This window comes from Macaca mulatta, chromosome 7 (assembly GCF_049350105.2).
Source record: "Macaca mulatta isolate MMU2019108-1 chromosome 7, T2T-MMU8v2.0, whole genome shotgun sequence".
Lineage (NCBI taxonomy): Eukaryota > Metazoa > Chordata > Mammalia > Primates > Cercopithecidae > Macaca > Macaca mulatta.
The window spans coordinates 173,065,066-173,083,248 of NC_133412.1; the positions used below are offsets into that span (position 1 = coordinate 173,065,066).

General features: G+C 55.0%; 1 protein-coding gene across 6 annotated transcripts in view; it reads left to right on the plus strand.

Annotated features, from left to right (window-relative positions):
- Positions 1–3,115: 3,115 nt before the first annotated feature.
- The window catches only part of EML1 (EMAP like 1), a 210,632-nt gene continuing 195,564 nt past the window's right edge, over positions 3,116–18,183 (plus strand). For 2 of the 6 annotated variants that reach the window (XM_015144471.3, XM_077941691.1), the window contains exon 1: positions 3,116–3,460. In XM_015144471.3, coding sequence (XP_014999957.1) covers positions 3,433–3,460 — 28 coding nt within the window. In that variant the 5' untranslated portion in view covers positions 3,116–3,432. The remainder of the gene's footprint in view (positions 3,461–18,183) is intronic. The other 4 variants (XR_013396529.1, XM_015144474.3, XR_013396527.1 and 1 more) reach the window with 2 other exon arrangements.

Below are 18,183 nucleotides of genomic sequence, written 5' to 3' on the forward strand. Positions count from 1 at the left end.
GCACCAGGGTGCATCCCACACCTGTAGAACCCCGGGCTGGACTCTGGCAGTCTCATGGGGGCTCCTGGGGGGTCAGCACTGGTCCCCTCTGTCCCACGGCATGCCCCTCCATCAGCCTAGCCCATCCCAGGGAGCCCAGAGCAAGGGTGACAGGAGTTGAGACCCAAGATGGGGCCACAGGCCCTGCCTGGCATTGACCCATGGGCCTGGGTGTGCCGGACAGCAGGCACCAAGAGGGGCCACAATGTGTGAAGCCCATACGGTGGGGTGGGACCTACCTAGGAGACAGATCAGCCCCCATTCCATGCCTCCCACTCCCTCCAGTGCCTGACACCAGCTGCCACGCCAAGGCAAAGCAGAGGTGCCCAGCGAGGGACTCATGCCATTCCTTCCCCGGTCACACCGCCTCCCCGGGGATACAGAAACCACCTGTGCATACCTGAAGTCTGCCGAGTGCTGCAGAGCTATCTCAGTCCAGCCCACAGCCGGGCAGGTGGGGCTCCTCCCACTTTGCAGGGGAGTCACTGGGCTTCTCTCTTTGCTGACCTGCATCCAATTTTCTCCCTGCTGCCCCCTCACCCCAGCCCACAACCCAGCCCAAGGCACAGAGTGCCGGGGTTCCACCCCCGCCCTGCCCCCAGAGTTGTCCTGGAATCTAACACCCAGGGGTTGCAGAGGGAGGAGGGGAATTTTCGGGTTGGAGGAGACAGTTCCAGGGGAGGTCTGGCCTTGTCTTTCTCTTTTTTCTCTTAAAATTAAAGTTTCAGTTTGGAGGAACAAAAACTTCAGTTAGGAGGGACTCAGGATGGCCACCAGTCCTGATTTGTCTGAAGCTGGCCGGGGGGGTAGTTTCCAGGATCCATGGAGGGCATTCAGTGCTAAAACAGGGGAAGTCCCAGGGAAATGGGACAAGTTGGTCACCTGGGAGGGAGCCCACAGCCATTTCATCTAACCCTACATGATGCTTGAGCTCCCTCCGCTATGTCCCCATCCAGCAGCTGCCCAGCCCTGCTTGAATACCCTCAGTGACGGTGAGCTCATTATCTGACAGGGCAGCAAGAGCCAACCAAGAGGTGGACACAGCCAGGACTAGGCACTGACCACAGCGAGGTTGGAGTTGGCAGAGTGGAGTGTGGGGCCAGTGGAAAAGGAGCAGGGCCCCTGAGCTGCCTTTAGGGGCAGCCATGGCTTCCCACGGAAAGAGGAGGACAGAGAATTCCTAGGCCAAGGGAACAGCACAGGCAAATGCCTATACCATAGGGATTCAGTTCTTTCTCTCTGATGGCCAGTGCAGGGGTGAAGAGTAGAGGCTGTGACTTCACAGCCCGCCTCCTCACCCCACCCACAGATAGGGCTTCCTTTGGAAACATGGAGGCCTCGTCCTCCTGCCTTCACTCCCCAGGTCCCTGAGCCAGGAAAGGCCTCAGTGCAGATGGAAGAGCTGCCAGGATGCCTCAGCACGCTGCTCCACCCACTTCTCATTTTCCTGAGGCTTATGTATCCTCAGCGCCAGCATCTGCCCCCTCCTCCAGGAAGCCTCCTCTGATTTCCCTAGTCCTGAGGACTCCCCTGCCATAAGCAACATCCTTCTTCTCAGGCTTGCTGCAACCTCCAGCCCTGCCAGAGACCCCTGCCATTCTTCAGCTGGGCTTTCTCACCTCCGCACCTGCTGGCTTGTCTTCCTAGAACACCCTCCATTCCCTTCGAAAAGCTTTCTGGGCCGGGCGCGGTGGCTCATGCCTGTAATCCCAGCATTTTGGGAGGCCGAGGCATTTTGGGATCACTTGAGATCAGGAGTTCGATATCAGCTTGGCCAACATGGTGAAACCTCGTCTCTACTAAAAATACAAAAATTAGCCGGGCATGGTGGCAGGTGCCCATAATCCCAGCTACTCAGGAGGCTGAGGCAGGAGAACTGCTTGAACCCAGGAGGCGGAGGTCGCAGTGAGCCGAGATGGCGCCACTGTACTCCAGCCTGGGCAACAGCAAGACTCCATCTTAAAACAAAAACAAAAACAAAAAAATGAAAGAACTTTCTGGACTGAGCACAGTGGCTCATACCTATAATGCAGCACTTTGGGAGGCCGAAGCATGAGAACTGCTTGAGCTAGGGAATTCAAGACCACTCAGAGCGACGTGGTGAGACCCCCTCTCTACAAAAAATAGTTAGCTAAGTGTGGTGGCACAGACCTGTGGGCTCAGCTAGGGAGACTGAAGTGGGAGAATCACCTGAGCCCAGGAGGTTAAGGCTGCCATGAGCTGTGATTGTACCACTGCACCCCAGAGTGACCCTGTGGCAAAAAATAAAATAAAATAAAATAAAAATAAAAGAAAGAAAAAGAACAGACTTTATTTTCACTTAACGATAACTCAAATGCCAGCTCTTCCAGGAAGCCCTCCTGGAGCTCTCGGATTGAGTTTCTCTCCCTTCTCTTTAAGCCATTTCACTCCCTCTGGTCTCTGCATACAGAACTGGGTAGACCTAGAGCCTGAGGGGGCACAGCAGACCCAGCCCTGGGGTGATGCCTCTGGTATCTCCAGCCCTTGGCAGGTTCTGCCCTGTACTTTGTGGGGACCAGGGACGGGGATGGATTGGCTGTGAGCCAGGTACACAACGAGAGCATACTAAGAGCTTGCTGGAGTGCATTCTTTCAACCAGTATTTCCTGAGCACCCACACTGTGCCAGGACCAGATGGCTACCCCTGGGGATCCCGCCTCTATCCCCTGTCGACCCTCAACATGTGGCTCACTCAGCACACAGTAGATGCCTGAAGTACTGGCTGCTGTTGGCCAAACAATCAAAGGCAAGGGATGGCCTTCCTGCAGCGTGGAGACAGACAGCCTGGCTCCAGATCCTGCTCACGCCCCATACTGACCCGGTGGCCTTGGGTGGGCCGCTTAACCCCTCTGTGACATGGACATGATGGTTGCAGCAGCTCTGGAGAGCAGAGTGAGATGACGGGTGGCCACACTTCACGTAGCTCCTGGTCCCGGCCATGTCCTCAGTGGTGGTATCACTTGTTATTCTCCTTCCCTAAATGTCCATAAATGTCCCTTGCTGGCTGGGTGGAACCGTTTCCAAGGAAAGAGTGTACAGGCATTCCCAAGTACCCAGGAGCTGGGGTCTTGGGGACTGACCAAGCACCTAGGGGTGCAGTGGCTTCTCAAGTAACATCCTGGGGCTGCCCCAAGAGGCCCTGGGCGGGGGAGAGCAGTGCCCAGATTTATCCACCAATCGCACAGGCTGCTGGCACTGAGCACATTCTTATCTGCCCAGCCCAGCATGGGGGGGGTGGCCAGGCCGGCCGGGGCGGGACGCTGCCTGGGGCTGGACACGGAGGATCCCCAAGCCCTGCTGGGTGGGTGACAGCCGCTGAGGCTCTGAGTGACCCTGCAGGCTGGTGGCCAGCCGGCTGCCCATCTCCCACACCATGTCGGACGGCGAGGGCCCCTCAGCCGGTGAGTGGCAGTGCTATATTTACCCACTATGGCTCCGGTTGCAGAGCCAAGGCCGCCAGTCGCCGAGGGCACTGGGGCCCCCACAGGCTGCCGGCAGCTGTGAGCTGGACCCCCTTCCTCTTTGCCCAACGCCTGGGGGGCCTGTGCCGCCGGAAGAGGGGAGCTTGACTTTAAAGCTAAGTTCTGCCGCACCCCTGACTGCACAGTGTAGCCAGTGCAGGAAGCTGTGCCTGATTCAAGCTCTCCCGGGGCTGGCAGCCGGGGCCAGAGCTGACCCAGGACAGAGGGGCAGGAGCTGTGGCGGGACCCATGGGTAGGCTCAGGGTGCCATGGGCCACTGGAAGCACATGCAGACGAGTGTATGTGAACATTTATCGGCAGGGAGCGCACACAGCTTCCGTCTGATTCCCTAAGTCTGAGACCTGTGGGCATTCTGAGTCCCTGGTCCAGCAGCACCAGGCAGGCTATCTGTGTGCCCTCATATCCTCTAGGTTGAAAATGGCCAGGGACACAGGGAGGTGGAAAGGCGATCAGATTCCCCATGGGGTCTGCCCACTGCCCTCTGCTCTGCCTGAGGCAAGAGGCTGTGGTGGGGACTGCCACCCGTGTGCCTGGCTGGCTGCCCCTGGCTCCTGCCAGTTTCAGAGGCAGCCTTGGCGGAATGGGGGCTGGGGACAGCCGAATCCAGGGGTTACATGGGGGACTCTGGAGTCAGGCTGTCCAGGTTCAAATTCCAGTTATTTCACCTCCAGGCTGGGTGATCTTGGGCAGGTGGCTTAACTTATCTGAGCCTCCATGTCCCCAGGTAAAAATGGAGATTGTGGTCCTAACCTCCCGTTGGCTGTGAAAATTAAATTTATGATATTGTGTGAAAGCGCCTGCTGGTGCCTGGGGTGCACTGAGCGCTCAGAGCGCTGTGTGCTGGCAGCAGGTGGGCACCCCGGGCAGCAGATGGGCATCCCAGGCAGCCCAGGCAGCCAGGTCTGGCCTCCTCCAGCAGGGCCTCCTTCGTAAGCCACCAATTGTCGCTGGCACGTGGATTCATTCTCCATAAAACCCCACCTCAGAGGCTCTCGGGACACATCAAGGTCTCCTGGGGGATGTGGGCGGATTGTGGGTGACAGCACTCTGCAGATACCCTGTTACTGATGAACAGTCCCAGCGCCTTGGCCTGGCTGCGTAGGATTTGGAACAGAGAGTGCGAGAGAGTGTGTGTGTGAGTGTGTGTGTGAGTGTGTGTGAGAGAGTGTGTGTGTGAGAGTGTGTGTGTGTGTGTGTGAGAGAGAGTGTGAGTGTGTGTGTGTGAGTGTGTGTGAGAGAGAGTGTGAGTGTGTGTGTGTGAGTGTGTGTGAGAGAGAGAGAGTGTGAGTGTGTGTGTGTGAGTGTGTGTGAGAGAGAGTGTGTGTGTGTGAGTGCGTGTGTGAGAGAGTGTGAGTGTGTGTGAGTGTGTGTGAGAGAGTGTGAGTGTGTGTGTGTGTCTGTGTGTTGGGGAGGGGTACACTGACAGAAGGGGCCTGACCTCACCTTCTTCCACTGGGTGCCGGTTGTCCTGGCTGCCAGGAATTGCCCGCCGGGGCCGCGGGAGCTCCGGGAGCCAGCAGACAGCTCTTTCTGGCCGGCCCTGCCCTACACCTGACGCTAACCCGGAATAGCTCTCCCCCTCCACCAGGGACATGGCCCTGGTTTTAGCAGCTTGTAAAGCCACCCGCATGGAGATGGGTATTTCAGGAAGGCTAGGACAATATTTAGCCCATCGGGGCAAAGGAATGGGCGCTGAGTGTGCATGTGTGTGCGCAACCTGGAGGCTGGGAGGTGATGTGGGTCTTGCTGTCCCTTCCCCGTTTAGGAGAGGGTCAGCCCGGTTGGGCTGGGAGGTGGCGCCTGGATTCCAGGCTGGCTCTGTCGCCCTGGTAGGCAGGTGGCCCTGGGCAGGCTCCGGGCTTGGTTCTCCCATCTATAGAATGCCATGCGAGGTCTTTTGTCTCTAATATGTGGGTTTGGGATTCAACCTGGCTGGCAGGAGTAAAGGCGGCATCTTGGGGCAGGAGGGTATATTTACTTATGGGTAGAAGGGTGCCAAGGAAGGGGGCCTTTTGGAGCACACAGTGTGAAGTTCAGGCCTTTCTAGGATTCCTGCCCAGCAGCAACCAATGGTTGCTCCAAGGACACTGCAGTGAAATATTTTCACCTGTTTTCAGTAACTGATCCCCAAGCCTGTGTCGGCAGTGGGAACATTCTCAGCTCTCCACTCGTGACTGGTGTGACCCAGGGCAGACTACTCAAGGACACTGTGCCTCAGTTTCCTCATCCATTAAGTGGGGACAGTAATGGGACATTAACTCCTCAACGTGCAATAAGGATTAAATGGCTAACAGCATGTAACACACCTAAAATAACGCCAGGCTTATTGTTAGTGGTTATAGCTGTTATTATTTCACCAATAAATAAACAACCTAGAGAGGGAGATGAGGGAAGCAGAGGACCCGCTGTATCCTGGACACGCTGTTCTGTTTATTACCGGGAGGTGGGGACTATAAGCTCCATCGTGTAACTGAAGCTCAGAGAGGCACACGTGAGGTCACCCAGCTGGTCAATGGCAGAGCAGGGATTCAAACCCTGTTAGCACAGAACCCGGGTTAGGCCCCTCTTCCTGGGAGTCCCACCTGCACACCCAAGGAGGGCGAGGCTGGCTATTTTGTGGGACTTTTTGGCTGCTGGAGAAGCAGCTCTCATTTCAGGGTTAGCTAGCTCAACAGTGCCTCTAATAACTTGCAACCTGTAGAGAAAAATGTAGTGCCTTGTTAGGGTGTCAAGAAATTTCTGCAGAGCAGGAGCGCAGCAGGAGGTGGCTGGCCCCTGGATTTGTGGCCCTGTGCCTGGGTGGGTGAGCTGGAGCTAAGGTTACCCGGGAGTCAGCACCATATTTATAGCAGGAACTTGCCTGCATCAACTACCGGCCCACACACCCTGGCCAGCAAAGGCGCTTCCTTTACAGTTGCCTGCATTCTAGGCTTGGCTCTGTCTCTTAGGGGCGGGGTCACATCACCTGACTAAGCCTCAGTTTCTTCATCTTTAAAATGGGGGGTTCGTCATCTCCCTCACTGGGTCTGAAAATAGGACCTGTAAGTGCACGGCACCTGCCTGGCATAGATGGGGCCTCAGAAGATGCCGGCTCTACACATCCTGGGTCTGTTGATTGTCTTTTCCTGCCTTTGACCTTGTGATTTACCGTCTCCCGTCCTGGCCAGAATCTGCAGGAAGAGATCCAGGTCTCTGTGCTGTTAGCTGCCCCCATGCTTGGGAAAGTTTCCAGCAAAGCAGCTTTACAATCCTAAGCACCGAAGAACAGGCTGTTCTGTTTTCAGCAGAGCAATGAATGCAGGTCCACAGAGACCAGGGTTCAAATCCCAGCTCTACCACTTCCTAGCTCTGTGGCCTTAGGTGAGTCACTTAACTTCTTTGAGCCTCTGTGACAGATGGGCATTTGCCGTGCTGCAGAGGGTATGGTAAGGACAGACCTGTAACCTGCAGGAGTGCTCAGCCAGCAGAGTGACCCTATCTGTCCTCCTAAGTAACCCTCCGCCAGTCCCACTGCCCAGTTCTGAGCCACAGTCACCCTGTTCGTGTGGTGAGACATGGCTGCCCTTGCTGGTGCCTTTTGTATGTGCGTGTGCTGGGAAGTTGTTCCCCTGTCTTTATCACCTCCCTCAATGCCCTGCAGCTTCTGATTCTCACCAAGACATTCAGCTGGGTGTGCTGACATCTCCCTGGCCTCCCCGAAAGGCCCCCAAGAACTGGGCTCTCCAAGTACCTCTCTCTGCTAGAAGTCAAGGATGGTTTTCCAAGGATAGGGCCTGCAAACATAGGTGGTGCCACCCAACTGCTCACGCAATTCCCCCTGGCATCCTAGAACCCAGACAGCACCCCAGCTTTTTGCTCCCCCAGACCTCATGGTGGGCCCCTCACCAGGAACCAGGGCAGTGTCCACCTTCTCTTCCTGTCCTGGCCATCCCCAGCTCTCACCTCAGTTTCTCCTAGAAGGCCCTGTCCCCCGGTTTATGCCATCCCTGTCCCTAAGGAGGTTGCACTGCTCTCTGAGGAGGGGGTCCTGGCACAGTGTCCCTTCCTTGGATTTCAGGGTAGGCAAGTGCTGGAAAGGGTATGAGATGCCTGGAGTGGCCCTGGGATATGGGAATACCTCTGAGATGACCTGGTGAACGGTGCCAATGTGGTTCCCTGCCCTGCTCGTAGGAGTCCCGAGCTGTACAGGCCTGACCAGGTGTAGTGGGAGCCTTTGGTGCTGAGTGACCCAGGGCAGGCCTCCTTCATGTGTGACCTCAGAAAGGTTATGTAGCAGCCATCCACAGGCCAGCACACGGCTCTGGACACATGCCCCGAGTTCTGACATCAAGTACCCCCCACCTCAGCCCCTGTGAAGGGCTGGGCCTGCGTGAGTCGCTCTGAGGGTCCAAGCCGGACTCCATGCCCTGTGCCTTCTGGGTGCCTGCACATAGGGTGGTGGCAGGGCATGAGTCCCTGAGGAGCAAGAGGCAGTTTCATGTGACGTCAGTGGTTGCTAAGGCTGGAGACAGCAAGTGGCCTGGGTTTTCACTTCCTTTATGGTTACTGGCCGGTTCATCCCTTGGGGAGAGGGAGCCAGTGAAGGCTCTGGAGCCGGGGATGGAGGATACATGGCTTGCTTCAGTGCGGTGGGTGGAGGAACGGGAAGGAGGATCTGGAGGCCCAGAGGCCACGGAGGAGGCTGGGGAGATGGTCCTGGGGAGAGAGGGTGAGGTCCACACAGGACGGGAGGGACCCGGAGAAGGGCACAGGTAGATTTGGCAACTGCTGGGGCTGGGGTGCTGGGAGGGTACAGGGGAGACTGAGCCTGATACTGCCGCCCCCGTTAGGAGGGTCCAAAGGACAGACTGTCACCTTCAGGGCTCTGTGGGGTGACGTGGCAGTGTTTCAGGGCTCAACTGTAAAACCTGTGGCACGCGTGGAGGACTGGGTGAGAGCCCCCTGGCGTGGAGGGCTGGGTGAGATCCCCCTGGCGTGGAGGGCTGGGTGAGATCCCCCTGGCGTGGAGGGCTGGGTAAGATCCCAGCCCCACGTGCCCTGGCCCTGGACACAGGCAGGCCCCTCTCCTCTCCGAGCCTCGGCGGTCTCCTCTGTAAAGTAGAGGTGACACTGTAACCTCAGGGGTGTCGTATGGGTGATCTCCAGGCATGAACCTTTGAACAGCACTGCAGGTGTGCCGGGCACCTGTGATACTGAAGGACTCAGCCTCAGCAGCATCCAGCAACCTCTCACCAGAGGCTGGGTGCGGGGCGGGGACACACAGGAGGAATCCGCAGCTGGTGAGTCCCCTTCAGTGCCCCTCACGGCACCCCTACATTGAGGTTCACACCACACTCCTAACCCATGGGATCTTCATGTTATGGAGCAGGGGAAACTGAGGCCCGAGAGAATGAGAGACCAGCTCAGTCACCCAGCGAGGGCGTGGTGAGCTTAGGCTCAGGCCGGATTCCCAGGCACAGGTCGAGCCCCTCCAGCACTTTCAACGAGGTGTCTCCCACTTGTCCCATCGTCCAGGCTCAGTGGAGGCCTGCCTCCTCCAGGGACCTTCCCTGAGTTCTGCAGCCCCTGGGGACCCTGAACCCCTGGAGCACCCATGCCCTGATACCCTTCTTGGGTAGTAGCTTTGAGTGGCACCACCCCAGACCTTTACCCTTCTCACAGAAGTTACGAGCTGTGGGATGTCACAGGCGTGTCCAGGTGCGGCTGGAGCCTTCGGTACTGTGTGACCCAGGACAGGCCCCCTTCCGTGTGTGGCCTGAGAGATGCTGATTTGTTAGCATCCACCCACTTATCTGTTACCCATTCAGGCCAGTACATGGCTCTGCACACGCGCCCCAAGTCCCAAGTCAGGCAGGGCCCAGGTACCTTTCCAGCCCTGCACTCACTTGGCACATGAACCTCCAAGCAGCAAATGAATACATTCGTGTGACTAGGGGCCCCATGCCAGCGTCGAAAGTACCCTCGCAGGCTTTTTCATCTATGACAAGAGATGCAGGTGAGAAATGCAGCTTGGAAAGGAAAGCTATCCACTTCTGTTCTTTTAAAGTATTGGGTCAATTCTAAGGGAGCATTCTTGAGATAGCAAGATAGCTTTTATTTTTTATTTATCATGCTTTTAAAACAAAATTTTTAAAATGAAAAACAGCTAATGGTTGCAAATGCTAACAGCTTTTGCGTTTAGCATTTGCAACCATTTCACTATTTTTTCTTGAAATTCACACAGTCAAAATAAAATATAGAAACCGGTTGCTGAGGTAGGTAAGAGGCCGCCTGTAGACACCCATTTCAAATTTCCAATTTTTGCACTCTGATTTCAACATTTTGCCTTCATCAAAACAGCTTCTTTGGTTTTTATTTTGTTTCCTACTCTTTAAGTCAGAATGGGATCGGGATGCTCCGGAACAAACAAATCTCAATGGTTTGATGCCACAAAGGTACACTTCTACCTTATACAAAGGCCACTGCAGGTCTGGTGACGTCCTCCCCGCTCCCAGGGCAGGTCCCTGCACGGTGGCCCAGCGTGATGCTTCTTTAAAGACCCATGTTTTCCCAGTCACTGCAGCCAGCCAAGAGAGAGATGGCGACACAGCACCAGTTAAATGCACCCACCAGGAAGTAACCCACCTTGCCACAACCAAAGTTTCACTGGCTCCAGCAAGTCACATGGCCACACCAAATGGCCAGAGGACAGGGTGTGTCCCTCCATTAGGAACAGTAGCAACGTCTGCACCCTTTCCATTGAGTTTTTCCCCACCGATTGACTGTTTCTTTGTTTGTTTTTTAAGTAATCCATTTTCATTATGAAACAGAGCATATTGTGTGAGCTGTGGTCAACAGGCATCCAAAATGTAAATCATGTGATTTCTAATATGCAAATCACAGTGCAAGGGGCAAGAGTTTTCAAAACATTGCTCCCTCCCACAGACTTGCATTTGCATTTTAAAGCACAAAAATAAATTTCTGAATGATTCGGTCATCACCTCCAGTGAGGAAAAGCATAACCGAGAACAACCTTAGCCAGAAATCTCTTTTGACTTTTTATTTGTTGAGGTACAAAAGAGGGCGTTGGAATGAGCAGGCTGTGGAATCCGTTTATTCAGTGTAATCCACAGATCCAAAAACTGAGACAGGAGTTTAGAAGGCAATGATTTTTGAACAATACTGGGGGAAATTATGAGAAGAGCGTGTTTCTTCACTCTAATACAGATATGCACTCTCTCTTTGATTCCATGACACCATCAAAGAGAAGCTGTGTCATCAGTTTAGTAACTGGCTTTCCCAGTTGACTTTTTTTTGAGACAGACTCTCGCTCTGTCGCCCAGACTGGAGTACAGTGGCACATCTTGGCTCACTGCAACCTCTGCCTCCCGGGTTCAAGTGATTCTCCTGCCTCAGCCTCCCAAGTAGCTGGGACTACAGGCATGCACCACCACAGCTGGCTAATTTTTGTATTTTTAGTAGAGACCAAGTTTCACCATGTTGCCCAGGCTGGTCTCAAACTTCTGACCTCAAATTATCCACCTGCCTTGGCCTCCCAGAGTGCTGAGATTACAGGCATGAGCCACCATCCGGCCCCAATTGACTTTTAATGGTGGACGTGTACATACATATATAGTGCACACACACACACACACACCATGAAACACATTTAAATAAAACTTTACAGTGTAAGATAGGGCTGTGGCCACACACATCACACATTGCTTTGTATAAGATAAGATCTGGTTTAAAAATAATGTTTGCAAAGACTAGAGGTTGCCTATGAACCCTGTCATAAGAGTCAGTGACATCAACTTGGATTGCTAGAAATAAAACCAGAATTGGGCCTGAAACTGCTGAGCTCCGTTTGGGGGGTCAGACATTCCTGCAGTATTCAGCGCTGTGGTCCAACCTCGAGGCCAAACTGTTTAGAGAACTCTCTACCAAGTTTAAACACATCTTTTAGGAATCCTGCCTCATTTATTTTGGGTGGAAAAACATGTCAAGCGCTGGTGCTGGAGCAGAAAACATCCTTCCTGCTGCTTCTCGCTCATAGTCTGAGTTAACCTCTGCCTCTGTGGACGCTGACTGAGCCCGCGCCACGTGCATGGTGGTCTGAGTTAACCTCTGCCTCTGTGGACGCTGACTGAGCCCGCGCCGTGTGCATGGTGGTCTGAGTTAACCTCTGCCTCTGTGGACGCTGACTGAGCCCGTGCCGTGTGCATGGTGGTCTGAGTTAACCTCTGCCTCTGGACGCTGACTGAGCCCGTGCCGTGTGCATGGTGGTCTGAGTTAACCTCTGCCTCTGTGGACGCTGACTGAGCCCGTGCCGTGTGCATGGTGGTCTGAGTTAACCTCTGCCTCTGTGGACGCTGACTGAGCCCGCGCCACGTGCATGGTGGTCTGAGTTAACCTCTGCCTCTGTGGACGCTGACTGAGCCCGCGCCGTGTGCATGGTGGTCTGAGTTAACCTCTGCCTCTGTGGACGCTGACTGAGCCCGTGCCGTGTGCATGGTGGTCTGAGTTAACCTCTGCCTCTGGACGCTGACTGAGCCCGTGCCGTGTGCATGGTGGTCTGAGTTAACCTCTGCCTCTGTGGACGCTGACTGAGCCCGTGCCGTGTGCATGGTGGTCTGAGTTAACCTCTGCCTCTGTGGACGCTGACTGAGCCCGTGCCGTGTGCATGGTGGTCTGAGTTAACCTCTGCCTCTGTGGACGCTGACTGAGCCCGTGCCGTGTGCATGGTGGTCTGAGTTAACCTCTGCCTCTGGACGCTGACTGAGCCCGTGCCGTGTGCATGGTGGTCTGAGTTAACCTCTGACTCTGTGGACGCTGACTGAGCCCGTGCCGTGTGCATGGTGGTCTGAGTTAACCTCTGACTCTGTGGACGCTGACTGAGCCCGCGCCACGTGCATGGTGGTCTGAGTTAACCTCTGCCTCTGTGGACGCTGACTGAGCCCGTGCCGTGTGCATGGTGGTTTGAGTTAACCTCTGCCTCTGTGGACGCTTACTGAGCCTGTGCTATGTGCACGGTGTACCGCCAGGCACTGTGGTGAGAGGCTAGAGGAGGGAATTCAGCCCTGGGTCTGATGTCCTTGTCCTTAGGGTTAATAGACTGAGGTTACCGGTGGACTAAACAAGAATGTATACAGTAGGCACTAAAAAATGGCGGTTCTCTTTCCCCTAGGTCCTTTCACATGCTCAGTTCCACATGATGCTCCTTTTACCCTATATAGTCAACATTATTCCATTTTACAGATGAGCAAATGGAGATTTAGAGAAATTGAGTGGCTTGCCCAAGGTCACACAGTGAGTAACTGAGACAGATGGGACTAAGACACAGGTAGGCTGTCCCCAACCTGGGGTCACCCACCTCAGGAGGATCAGAAAAGTGGCACTCCTTCCCAAAGAAGGGAGCTGGGTGTGGGGGTGGCTTGGGGGAAGGGCCTTTATCGGGACCCAAGTCCAGCAATTCCCTCTGAACTTTTCTGGGGGAGGGAGCGGTCTCAGGGAGAGCCTACGTGTGGAGCCTGGATGGAGGCTTGGCCCTGAGCCCAGCTATGTGGTGGAAGCACTAGCTTCAGGCAAGCCCTTGCCTCTGGAGAGGTTCCCGTGGGATGTGGTGGGGGCAGGTGTGCAGCACGAAGGGAAACAGGCGTCTTCCTTGTAGCAGAAGCCGAGGACTCAGGAGGTGCCTCCTAAGCCCCAGCGTCTCTCTGGAGTGGTTTCCTGCTTGCCCGGGGACAACAGCCAAAGCCTGGTGCCCCAGCTCTACCCCATGACCAGAGCTGGCGCAGTCGCACCCCACACCCTGGGTCCCCTCCACGAAGCTCAGGGTCTCACACCATCCCCATTCTGCTGCTGGTGGATGCTTCCGTCAACTTCATGCCCAAGAAGGCTGGCTGAGGCTGGCATAGAGCCTTGTCCTGTGTCCCCACCCCTCGAGCAGGGCTCCTCCCACCCAGGGCTCCCAGTTCTTCCTGGAGAGAGAAGCCCAAGTGGCCGGGTGCTCTGGTTTGTTGAGCGTTTGCCGCGCCCTGCCCTGGGCGGCTCCCCTGCACTCCTGTGTGCTAACCTGTGCTTGCCTCAGCTCTGTCGGGCACTGTGCCCCATCTCACAAGGCCAGACACCCAGCATAAGCGTGATTAAGGAGGTAGAAAAACAACCACCACCTCCGGAAAAGAAATCGTCAGCTCCGAACTCCCTGGAAATGTATAGAAATGGCGAGGAGGGCACTGAGCTTTCTTCCAGGCCTGGACCAAGGGACCAACCTCTGGGCCAGGAGAAAGGCAGACCCGGGGTGGCACAGATGGGCTCCAGATGTATGGGGCACATTTGGGGAATGCCAACTGTCTGGCCTGATGGAGGGCAGGGGTCTGAGGAGGAAGGAGAAACTCTATCCTAAAGTGGGTTTGGGGCCACCTCGGCTGCCCAGTTGGGGTGTGGCCTGTTTGATAGACAGTGGAGAAGGGTGGATGTCCCATGGATGAGGGGCTGTCAGAGACTCAAGCGACACCTTGTCTGTGTCTGTTCATGTCTCATTCACCAAACACAGGTCTGCACCGCACCAGGGCTGGGCTGCGCCTTAAGAACTCACAGGGCGGCCGGGCGCGGTGGCTCAAGCCTGTAATCCCAGCACTTTGGGAGGCCGAGACGGGCGGATCACGAGGTCAGGAGATCGAGACCATCCTGGCGAACACGGTGAAACCCCGTCTCTACTAAAAAATACAAAAAACTAGCCGGGCGAGGTGGCGGGCGCCTGTAGTCCCAGCTACTCGGGAGGCTGAGGCAGGAGAATGGTCTAAACCCGGGAGGCGGAGCTTGCAGTGAGCTGAGATCCGGCCACTGCACCCCAGCCTGGGCGACAGAGCGAGACTCCGTCTCAAAAAAAAAAAAAAAAAAAAGAACTCACAGGGCTAGCAGGGTGAGCTTCAGGGTCAGGCTCGGGCCCGCTTCTTATCTACTCTCTGCAGGGGCTCGGGGTAAGGACACCTGCCAGTCACTGGGAGGCCTGAGCAGAAGCCACCAAGCCCACCCCTGGCCACATGGGGACTTGATGCTGCCCCAGGGGTCCCGCTGCAGGATCAGCAATGCACGGGAAGGGGCCTCATCTCACCTTAGACACTTGGAAAGCCACCGCCTCCGGGACTTCCTTCCTTTTCTTTCCATCTTAAAACACTGAGCTTGCTGAGAGGCGGTAAAGACCTGGCAATGACCCGAAACCAGGGATGAGGGGCCCTAAGAAGGTTCCCTTAGGGCCGACAGCTCTGACGCCCATGAGATCATGCGTGCCTGGGTGCCTAGGAGGAGTCCCACTCACTGCCAAGGCAGAATTTACCCAGGATGCCTGGGCAGGAGGTGTGGCTGCAGCCGGGATTCCCAGGGCCCTGCGGGGTCTGTCGGGTGACCCTAGCTAAGAGCCTGTCACAGGGATGGCATCGCTGCTCCAGGACAGCCCCTGCCCGCAGACCCAGGCCTGCCCACTCAGAGCACGTGGGGTCCTGGGAGCCGGAGCTTGCCCGAGGCTGCCGGAATCTGTGGGGTGAGTGGTGCTCATGGTCCTCCCACGTTTCTGGGAAGAAAAGGGAAGGGCCAGTGATACTCAAGGCTGCAGCTCTGTAGAAAGGCTGCAGCTCTGGGTTCCAGTCCTGACTTTGTTATCTTTTTTTTTTTTTTTTTTGTCTCAGTAACACCTTTGTTGAGATATATTATATAATTCACACATTTAGGCCCAGTGCAATGACTCACACCTACAATCCCAGCACTTTGGGAGGCCAAGGCAGGAGGATCCCTTGAGTCCAGGAGTTCAAGACCAGCCTGGGCAACAAGTTCAAGGCTGTAGTTAGCCATGATCGCAGCACTGCACTCCAGCCTGGGCAACAGAGTGAGATCCTGTCTCAAAAAAAAAAAAAAGAAAGAAAGAAAAGAAAAAAATAAATCACACATTTAAAAGTGTACACCCAGTGGTTGTTAGTATATTCAGAATTGTACAACCATCACCACAATCAAATTTAGAACACTTTCATCATCCACGGAAAAACCCAATATCCATTAGCAGCGACCCGTCCAGCTTCCTCCCCACAGCCCCTGGCAAGCACTCATCTACTTTGTTTCTATAGATTCGCTTCTTCTGCATTTTTCATATGAGTGGACTCCTGTAACACGTGGCCTTTTGTGCCTGGATTCTCTCACTTAGGAAACATTTTCGGGTTCATTCATGTTGGAGTCTGTATCCATCTTCACTCCTTCTTATTGCGGATTAATACCCCATCATATGGATATGCTGTGTTTCACCCATCTATTCACCAGTGGATGGGCATTTGGGTTCTTTCCACTTTCTGGCTATGATGAGTAACACTGCTATGAACACTCGTGTACCGATTTCTGTGTGAACATCTGTTTTCATTTCCCCTGAGTGCACAGCGGGAAGCGGCGTTGCCGGATCATACGGTAACTCTATGTTGAACATTTTGAGGAACCGCCAGGCTGTTTCCAGCAGTGGCTGCACCATTTTCCCTTCCCACCTGCGGGGCCTGCTGGCTCTGACTCCTCACATCTTCACCGGCACCTGTTACTGTCTTCTCACTCCCAGCCACCCTAGTGGTGCGAAGTGGTATCTCACTGAGGTTTGAATTTGCATTTCCCTAGTGGCGAATGGTGCTGAGCATTTTTTCATGTGCCTATTGGGCATCACCTCTTGGCTTTGCCACCTTAAGTCTCGGCTTTCATTTCTGTAAAATGGGGGCAATGACAGCGCCTGCCTCTCAGACTGTGATGCGGGCTCAGTGAGATAAGCCCTGATGAGGGCTCAGGGTCCTGAGATGTTTGCTGCTTGAAGCTGCAGGCTGGGGTTAGGGTCCCACCTCTGAAAGCTGGTATGAGGGAGGGACATAGAGAAAGCCGGAAGCCTGGAGGTTTCTGTGAGCCCCAAACCCATGTAGAAAGGGACAAACGTCATTAGCGAGGGTGCCGAATACCAGCCCAGCCCTGGGCATTTTCTGCTCGAGCTCTGATGCTCTGCTGTACTGCAGCAGGCCAAGTGACCCCGACATGTCTACACAACCCCAGCGAAATGCAGATGGCACACGTTCAATGCAGACAGGCTCAGTCCATCACTTGGGCTTCTAGTTTTTCTCGTGGGGAGTTATTGGGCCTGTGCCCCATGGCTGCTCCCTGATGGGGTGACATCGTGCTCCTTGGACTTGCTGTGGCCGGCTTTGCCAAGCTTATGTCTGTCAATGCAGAGCTCTGGAAGTCAGCCAGGACTGTCCTCCTGCGAGGCTGGCTGTTTCTGCCCCTTATCAGGGAGCCTCTGGTGGAGGTGCCGATGGTCAGGCCGATTGTGTAGCTGTCACCTGAGCCTGGAGCCAGGCGGGAGGTGAGGCAATACCACCAGCCTGTCACGGGTGGAAAACAAATCCGCCTCTAACAGCAGGCTCACTAAGTTGCCCCAGAGGGAACAATTCATGTTCTATGCTGGAATTTGGTGGGAGAAGAGCAGAGAAGCTTCCATGGTGGCCCCCGGATGTTCAGTTGAGTCTGCAATCTGGGAAAAGCAGGTCAGATGCGATGAGGACTCCAGGCTCCAGGGACAAGTGCTGGCAGCATGTGGGGGCAGGTGGGGGTCTCCAGCTGTTTTTGGGCCCTGCTGCTATGTCCTCACCCAGTTGGGGCCACAGTAGAAAGTCAGGGAGGGGAGCAAGACTGAGGAATCAGACAGATTGCTTTGGCATTCAAGCTTGCCACCAAGTGCTGTGTGATCTTTGCAAGTCAGATAACCTCTCTGGGCCTTTGTATCCTTGTGTGCAAAACGAAACTAATGACACCTTATAGGGTGCTTGCTACACACGATGAAATATCACTTGCATTCAAGGGCACACTGGGGGGGATCAGGGTGGGCTTTCATTTTAGGTCGAGCCCCCTAAAAAGTAGAGCTTCTATTCCATGGATGTGGCTTACTGAGAGAGGCACTCAGGAGAAAGCTATGAAGGAGGGAGGAAGGCAGGATGGGTTCCAGATGGAATCCAGCTTGATTTTGTTCATACTCACCTCCACCATCCCTGAGTCTAACTCGATTGCCTCTCAGTTCAGGGCTTTGACCTCTGCCCTTGAAGGAAGCATCCATGGAGGGCTGGGGTGGCCTGGGGGAGAAGTCACCCAGCTCAGAAGGCAGAGCCTGGCTCAGAGATGATGCTTCCCAGGTATTAGCTGCCTTGCCTTCCACCTCTAGGCCTCAGTTTCCCCATCTGTGAAATGAACCGGCTGGAGCAAATGTTTTAAGGATCTTCCAGCGTAGCACTAGGCTCTTTTCTTAAAAAAAGAAAATTAAAATAAACTATCCAAGCAATCATTCCCTTAGCCACCAATCACATCCCGAGCACCTACTGCTAGCCAGGGCACTGCTGGGTCCTGGGGTACAGAGGAAAGTCTGTGAGGACGCCTGCCTCCAGGAGCTCACAGCAGATGGGGAGACAGACAAGCAGACAGACAATGAGAGCCCAGTGTGACATGTGCTGTGACCTGAGAACCACAGGGGTGGGCAGGGCAGGCTTCCTGGAGGAGTAGCCCTGAGTCAGGTCTTGAGGCACAAGTGGGAGGTAAAAAGGGGCTACTGCGTGGAGGGTCCTGGGTGACCCAGCACAGAAGCAGAGGCAGCAGCAACT